This window comes from Orycteropus afer, unplaced genomic scaffold (assembly GCF_000298275.1).
Source record: "Orycteropus afer afer isolate SDZICR_OR568_19922 unplaced genomic scaffold, OryAfe1.0 scaffold00233, whole genome shotgun sequence".
Classification (NCBI taxonomy): Eukaryota; Metazoa; Chordata; class Mammalia; order Tubulidentata; family Orycteropodidae; genus Orycteropus; species Orycteropus afer.
This window is the reverse complement of record NW_006921820.1, coordinates 877,371-885,986: the sequence shown is the minus strand read 5'-3', so window position 1 is coordinate 885,986 and position 8,616 is coordinate 877,371. Positions and strand designations below refer to the sequence as shown.

The 8,616-nt window shown below is 42.1% G+C and overlaps 1 protein-coding gene across 1 annotated transcript in view; it reads right to left on the bottom strand.

Moving 5' to 3' along the window:
* RCN2 (reticulocalbin 2) overlaps positions 1-8,343 on the bottom strand; it is an 18,042-nt gene extending 9,699 nt beyond the window's left edge. Inside the window, exons 1-3 of the mRNA XM_007948927.2 lie at positions 8,200-8,343; positions 7,666-7,771; positions 4,578-4,774 (exon numbers count right to left, since the gene is read on the bottom strand). Coding sequence (XP_007947118.1) covers positions 4,578-4,774; positions 7,666-7,771; positions 8,200-8,343 — 447 coding nt within the window. The remainder of the gene's footprint in view (positions 1-4,577; positions 4,775-7,665; positions 7,772-8,199) is intronic.
* Between the last annotated feature and the right edge of the window lie 273 nt (positions 8,344-8,616).

Genomic DNA, 8,616 nt, shown 5'->3' with positions numbered 1-8,616 from the left:
CCTTGGGTTTCCAAGGCAGTATCACTACGGAAGTAGGATTGCCCAACCTTCCTTCCGAGGAGTGGCTGGTGGGTTTGAACCGCCAACCTTCTGGTTAGCATTCAAGTGCCTTAGGCACTATGCTACCAGAGCTCCCTTATCTTCTATAGCATTACCTATTATGTTACCCATGCTCCTAAGAATGTAGATTAAAAAAAAAAAAAAAAAAAAAAAAATCACATTATTATTTATTTTTGCAGTGTTCTCTTTCCCATCCCCCCCACCATTAGTAGCCAACAAAGAAAGTTTCCTTCCAAACCACATTTTTCATTTTTTGATGGGACATTACTAATTTTGGGTACACACACACACACACACACACACACACAGAAAGCCACAATTAGAATCTGATCTTACTAAGATTTTAAAATACCAGTTATTTTTTCTGTTATTCCCTATCAGGACAAGTCATGATATCATATCATGGTTTGGTTTTAGAAAAATCCTAAAACTTTCAAGATGCTTTTGAGATAAGTTAATTTCAGGTAAGTTAATTTCCATAATAAAGGCAGATGCCTAGCAGACAACAACACAAATGCCACTGTCATCATTCATTTCCTTTTTTCCTTAAAAAAGTAAATGAAAAGACTGATTTATACTCTCTATTCTGCTTTAAGGCACTCTGGTGGTGTTGTGGGTAAGGCAGCTGGTTGCTAACTGCAAGGTTAGAAGTGCAAACCCACCAGCTGCTCTGCTGGAGGAAGACACGGCAATCTACTACCACAAAGATTTACAGCCTTGAAAACCTAATAGGGGTCGCTATGAATCAGAATCAACTCAATGGCAGTGGGTTTGGTTTGATTTGGTTTATTCTGCTTTAAGAATGAAGACCCAAATAAGGAAGAAAAAAAAAAGGTTTATTTTCCCCTAATATAAATTGAATCCTAACTAATCTAAAGCTGATGTAGTTAACAAATGCCTAAGCAATTTTAAAAATTTGATTAATATAAACTTATAAACAACTGTATGTGCTTTCTTCAACAATATTCTTTTTAATCAAAATAGAACTGCTTACCAGTTCACCTGCATTATGTAGTGCTATTTCCCCATACTATTATTATGCCCATTTTCAGAGATGAGAACTCTAAAGCATTGAAAAGTTTAATAACTACCAAAGGCTATATAGTTGTTAAGTGGTAGAACTGGAAGTGAAGCCAGGCAGACTGGGTAAAAAACAGAAGCCCTTAACTTCCACATTAAGGAGCTCTAGTGGTGCAGTGGTTAAGGTATTTTGGTTGCAAACCAAAAGGTCAGTTTGAACCCACCAGCCACTCCACAGAAGAAAGATGAGGCAATCTGCCTTGGTAAAGATGTATAGCCTTAGAATCTGGTGGGAGTCACTATGAGTCAGAATCGACTCAGTGGCAGTGAGTTTGGTTTGGTCCACACTGATGCCATACACATAATATACAAGCAATCATTAGCAGCAAAACAACTTTGAGTTAGTGGCAGCCCACAGAGTCTATCTGATAGATATTAAAGCAGTACATACATATGATGATAAAGAATGAACATAATAAATATTAAAAGGCACATACTAATAATGGGATATGTTAAGGGATAAAACCAAACTCACTGCCATCAATTCAGTTCTGACTTCGGCACTATGACATCAGAGCTCCTTGTGTTAAGGAATAAAGAAGCTTAAATATTTTCCCAGCAATGTTGGCTAGAGCTTTGTGACATACAGTTTGCCCCCAAGTGTTTGATTTTATGTTTTCTACTATAAAAAGCTATACACACACACACATATAAAGACACTTTAAAATTATCTTTAAAATACAAAGGTATTTGAAATGGCAAATTCCTGAAGCTTATAGTCATGTGAGTTGATGTATTTTTAGTTTAAAAACTTCTTAAAAGTCTTGAAAAAACTCACGGCTGTTGAGTCAGATACGACTCATAGCAACCCCTCCTTGGGTTTTGAGGTGGTATCTCTACGGAAGATTGCCCAATCAATCTTCCTTCCAAGGAGTAGCCGGTGGATTTGAATCGCCAGCCTTCTGGTTAGCAGTCAAATGTCTTAGGCACTGTGGTAGTTCAGTTTGTGTGTCAACTTGGCTGGGCCTGGCCGAGTAGCCGGGCAGCTGGATGAGTATTCCCCATGATGAGACTGGTAATCATCTTCATGGTGGAATCTACTGTGAGCAGCTGAGGAGCTGCCTTAGGGAATGTGGTCTGCTTCCTATATATAAGGAAAAGCCTTGGGGAATAGTCTCTAGCTTATGGCATGCTTGGATCCTGCATGTAGCCGTGTCGTTGTTCAGCAGCCTGCCATGCTCTGCTGACTTACAATGAACTTGAATTAATGGCCTGCCGTGTGGTTTGGTAACAAAGGGACTGTGCCTTTTTACTTGTCAACCTTGGGCTTCTCGGCCTCATCAGCCAGCAGCTGTCTGAGTGAAGAAACACCTCTAGCTCCAGTGGGCCAGGAGCAGGAGGCAGAGCTGGACCTCACGGTTGAGGGGCTTTCACACAGTCTCTAGAGCCTGGCACTTTGAACTTGAACTTCTAGCCTCCAAACTGTAAGAGAATAAACTCCTGTTTGTTAAGGCCATCCCATTTGTGGTATATTCCTGTCAGAGCAGCACTAGGTAACCAGAACAGAATCTGGTAACGAGAGAATGCGGTGCCACTCTGACAGATACCTAAAATGTGGAAACAGGAGTAGAGTGCGTCCTTGACCCAAGACCCTGACAGAGACCTCACCATATGGCATGAGAGACAGCAGAAGCACAGCCAAGAGACTGGCATGAGAAGCAGCAGGAGCAGAGCCAACAGACCAACATGAGAAATGACAGCAGCAGAGCCCAGAGACCAGCATTAAACAGCAACAGGCTTACCAGCCCACGGAGGAGAAAGCCGGGTGCCACTAGGTAGACGGTTTCCTAGCGGAGTGGGTTGCCTTCAGGTATTAATTGCTAGAAAAGACTGGCATAAAAGGGAGTAGCAGGCTGGCCGGCCCATGGAGCCAGAAAGCTGAGTGTTTTTAGAGCTGGAAGATCTCCTCAGAGTGGGTTGCCTTCAGCATTAATCAGCAGAAGCAGAGAGACCAAGGAAAACGGAAGCAAAGCTGCCTCAGCCTGAAAGGGTAGGACCATGGCCTTTGGGGGTAGACCACCACAGCTCCCCAGGTTTCAAAGAGCTAGGCCTTTACCAACTTGGTTCTGGAGTGTGGGGCTGCTCGTTCTTGTGAGCCAGTGGGATGGAGCCATAGCTGCTGCCCAAGAGTGAGGGGGCAGGGCTGCCATGCCCAAGAGGGAGAGGAAAGGGGCCCACCAGGCCAAGGGGCTGAGGTTGCCACTTTGAGGAACTAGGGCACTGGAGCCACCTAGTTAAGACAGAGCTGTACAGATGCCACCCTATGAAGATCTATATAGATGCCAAGTTGACAAGGGGTGGAATTGTGGTAGTTCAGTTTGTGTGTCAACTTGGCTGGGTCTGGTTAAGTAGCTGGGCAACTGGATGAGTATTCCCCATGATGAGACTGGTAATCAACTCCATGGTGGAATCTACTATGAGCAGTTGAGTAGCTGTCTTTGGGATGTGGTCTGCTTCCTGTATATAAGCAGAAGCCTTGGGGAATAGTCTCTAGCTTATGGCACACTTGGATCCTGCATGTAGCTGTGTCATTGCTCAGCAGCCTGCCATGCTCTGCTGACCTTGGGACTTACAATGAACTTGAATTAATGGCCTGCCATGTGGTTTGGTAACATCGGGACTGCACCTTTTTACCTGTCAACCTTGGGTTTCTCAGCCTCACCAACCAGCAGCTGAGTGAAGAAATGCGTCTAGCTCCAGTAAGCCAGGAGCAGGAGGCAGAGCTGGACCTCAAGGTCAAGGGGCTTTCACACAGTCCCTAGAGCCTGGCACTTTGAACTTGGACCTCTAGCCTCCAAATTGTAAGAATAAACTCCTGTTTGTTAAGACCATCCTATTTGTGGTATATTCTTGTCAGAGCTGCACTAAGTAACCAGAACAGGCCTTAAGTTCCTACTAATTCCTAACTGAAAAGTCTTGAAACATTATTTACTAATTCCTAAATAGAAACAGTCTTCCTCAGCTCTGCTTGGATAAGCAGCATATAAATTTTGACAAATTAAATGATAGGAGACACCAGAACTCAGTGATACTGAGTTTTGAAAAATGAGTTATTTTATATATTAAAAAAACCTATGTGCTTAAAAATGTTAATGAGTCACTTATAGTCTTCCTAGTAAGCATGATATAAAACTGACCAATAATGATGTTAAAAATAAAATACTGGAATACAGATCTGGAGTATATAAAGAAGCTACTCTGACATGAGGGTAAATGATACAGTGGCACAAACAGATGCACAGCTATCAGGTAGTACAGAGTAAAAGTAAAAGGCCTAAATTTGGTAGAAAGGAAGGAAACCATAAACATGACCACTGAAGCGGAACAGGTGATTGCTTAGAGAACAAGGCAATCCAGTCTGTGATCTCAGGCCCTCTTGTGCTTATTCACATGGGAAAGTAAAGTTGATACGATCAAAAAGAACAGCTTGTACTCACCTGCCTAAAAGACTCCTCCTCTGCATCATCCAGAGCAGTGTTCTCATCAAAGTCAATCACTCGATCATACATCTGAATGTTGTATTCATCCCAAGTCACAGTATCATCATTGTTTTTATTGTATTCGACAAACTGTTGTTTTGCTTCTTGCATAGCATAATGTTTAAAAGACATCTGAATCCATGAACTGAGTTCACCTATGAGAATTACAAAATATAATTAATGCAACAGTAACTGATACTTAGATTTCTAAACCTTCTTCAAAAGATAATTAGGGGAAAAAACATCATCAGTGTGTGCAAATACTGAATGAGGAGTTGGCCTAGTTGTACAGATATCAACAAAGGCAAGGAAGGAGAGCTCTTTGGAGTCTAAGAATATTATAGTATGTGATCATGAGAATGTAAGCTCCACGAGTGCAGAGAGTTTGGGTCTGTTTTGTTCACTGATGGATACCAAGTGCCTAGGAAGTACCTGACTTAGCAAATATTTATGGAATGAATTACACCAATTGGTCAAAATAGCACTTGACTTTTTTTAAAAAAAATATTATCCAATAAATTGCAGATAATCTTTGCAAACTACCAAAAAATCTTCCAGGAAGCATAAATGTTTTTTACTTGAATAACTTATTTAGTATTAAAAATACAGTGTTTTTTATTTACAAAAAGTGACATAGTTTTCTTTTAAAATAAATTCTCTTAAATAAGTTGAGTTAAAGGAAATACGTGGCTATGGCCTAAATTGTAAGAAGTTATTCACCTGACTAAAGCTTGGGAAACAGTGATAGTACATTCCCTTTCACCATATCATAAAACATCTGGAGGAAATTTTAACAAAGTTATGAGCAGCAATCATAATTTATGCCCTTCTGCAATAGTTGTCTTGACTTTGTACTAAAAGGCATGGGAAAGTTTCTAAACCCAAATACTTACTTTGAGATTAACTGTTAAGTGTGTTCATAGCAATATTTACAATATGACATTTTAAAAAAGCAGAAAAACATGAATCCGCAAGGGCAAAATTTACAGGAGTACACCAATTGGTTTAAAGGTAATAGACAATTTGAATTAAAGAGTGGTACCCCTGTATGGTTTGGGGGAGATCTAGTATATCTAGTATATTTTTTCCTGAAGCTCAATCCAACAATATCTGGTATTATGACAACCAGGTATCTAATTACTATGTACCAATTCCTCTATATACATTGTCTCTAATCTTCCAAACAGGTAATTATTATCATGACTATTTTACAGTTGAGGAAACTAAGGTTTACGAATCTATGTTTTGGCTTCAAAGCCCAAACTTCTTCTACTCAATATTGATACTTCTTAAGAACCTCTCTGATCAAGTCCTGACCTCAAAGTGCAAATCAGCAAAATTTCCTGAGGGGGCCCAAAGTAGAAGGAGGATTTCCTCAAGTGTCAAGAGTCTGTCTTCTAATTATTTAAAGTGGCACAGTAAAAAACAGAATGGAACAGGAATCAGAAACATGAGCTCTAGTTTCAGCTCTGCCGCATAAGGGCAATTTACCCTCTCAGACTCTTTGTTTTCTCATCTTTTAGCTTTAAAATTTTTTAATGTTTATGGTTAAATATTTAAAGATATTCAGGCCATAACAGAAAGGCCGGGGAGAGTACCCAATAAGCAAGGTTAGCACAAGCTTACTTGTGCTTACTTACTAATCTGTAGTGCACTGTTTGACATGTTTTTTACCACATGACGTGATGAAACTCATGTGAAACTGTTGTACTTACTTAGTAATCTGTAGTGAACAGTTTGTGTGTTTCACCCCCAGCATGTGAAGATGTTCACTATAGATTAGTAAGTAAGTACAAGTAAGCCCATGCTTACCTTGCTTACTGCGTACTCATCACTGTCAGGGCTTGTAAATGTGAAAAGAGGCAATGATTCTGTAGGGCAGTGCTGTGGAGTTGGGAGAGACAGATGCCAGCCATACCTAGAAGCAGAATCTTTAATATGGTGAAAAAATGTGAAATAGCTCACTATTGATTATTAAGTCAGCACAAGTAAGCCTGCTTACCTTCCAACACTGCAGAAAGATAACACATATTCTTGTAAATCAACTTATTCTGTGTGCATTCTAGTGCAACCAAATATGGACTTTTTCTTATTGGATAATTAAAGTCCAAAGATTTTTTGCTTGCTTTTTAGAAGAAACCACAACTTTAATATTCTTGAGGGCACCAATATGAATACTTCACTGATAACACATCTTAAATTCACCAGTCAGCTTACTATTCAATCTCCAGCAACTGCAAAGTTACTGCAAAGGAACTAATTTATGATCACATAATTACCTTCTGAATCTTTCTATAAGAATCAACTTATAGTTGAAAGTTGAAAGGGTTCATCATTTGAATTAAGCAATGGGGAGAAACACTCGTACAGACATTTAGAACATTCTTTTAATAATCTGCATATTTGATTTTCAACTAAAGAAGCTACTACCTAAGAACACTGTGTTGTTGTTTTTTTTTTTTAAGTGAAGGATATTAAAAATTAAATTAGGTGCATGAGTCCTGGATTTATCGATTATTTGAAAAAGACACATTCTTCTGGGCTTCAGTTTCTTCACCTCTATGAGAGAGATGGACAAGATGATTCTCAAGCCCCTCCCAGTTCTAACATGTGATAAACATAATTCACATGCAACAGGTCTTCTCCTACTTGCCTTTTAAAAAGAGCTTCGTTCTAATGAAGCATATCAAAAAATCAACAAATCACTTAATGTCTTCAGAAGGTTTTTGGCATATTTCTGTAAAAGGAATCATATTGCTGACATGAAGAAAAAAGAGTCACCTGAGAAAAAAGGTGCCTTCAAGGTATGAATTACACATATTGTGCAGGGTTAATGATGTTTATAACTTACTGGAAAACACTGAGTTGTACTTGGTACCCTATGTCTAAGCTACTCTCAATACCATTTTTTCCCCTCTCAGAATATCTATAATTTGTTAAAACACTAGCAATCTATATTCAACCGACACCCTTGTTTAAAACGTTTTGCGCTTCTGTCTCCTACAAAGGGATTTCTCTATTGTTAGTTATGTAGGACCGTTCTTACTTTCGGTGAGAAAGCCATCTGAGTTCAAGTCAATTTTCTTTATGATTGACTTCAGTCTTGTGTGTTGCTCTTCGGGGTTGAGTTTAACATATTCATCGACTTCATCCTTTGGGGGGAAGCGATACACAAGGGGCAAGCATTACTATCAATGGACCAAAACGGCGGGGGGGGGGGGGTTGGTTACCAGAAGCCTTCCTTGGCCGAGGAGTTTCGGGGTAACCCCATTTGTTCTCTAGGGCCCATGTCCTCTACACACACCCTCAATGATCCTGCCCCAAGTCCAGACAGTAGAAGGTCTCTTAGAAGGGGCTGGCTCCCCGGCTGCGCCATTTCTTCAGGCTCAGAGAGGCCTAGGGCTCCCCCAGAGAGCGAGTAGCAGGGACCAAGAGCATCGTTGCGCCCCGCCCGGGCCCCATTGTCAGGTCGACCCGGCCGGGCCTCGCCCAGCCGTCCCCCTTTGTCCCAGAACAAAGCCAGCAGAGGTGGCCGGCGGCGCGAGGCCCGGCCCTCCCAGCCCCGGCCTGGCCGCCTCACCTGGCCGCCCAGCAGCGCCTCGCGGTCGTAGTCTGTGCGGTGCTCGCCCTGAGGGTAGTGCAGCTCCTCGGCGTTGCCGGCGCGGGCTGTGGCGGCGCACATCAGTAAAAGCCCCAGCGCCGCGGGCCTCGGGCCCAGATACATCCCGCCAGCCCGTCGCGGACACAAAAAGAAGCGAGGGGAGAGGCGGGCTGGGTTCCAGACCGCGTCGGCCGTTCGCAGGCGGCGGGAGAGGGGCGGCTCAGCGTAGGCGGAGAAGGACAGAATGTGGAGGTGGGGGGCGGCGGCCACTGCTCCCAAAACGCTCACAGAGTAAGGCCCAGCCAACAACGGCGCATTGGTGCCGCAAGGCCGAGCCCTATATGGCCGCGGCAAGGGGCGGGACTCTAGGCTGCGTCACTGATTGGGCCGCGAGGT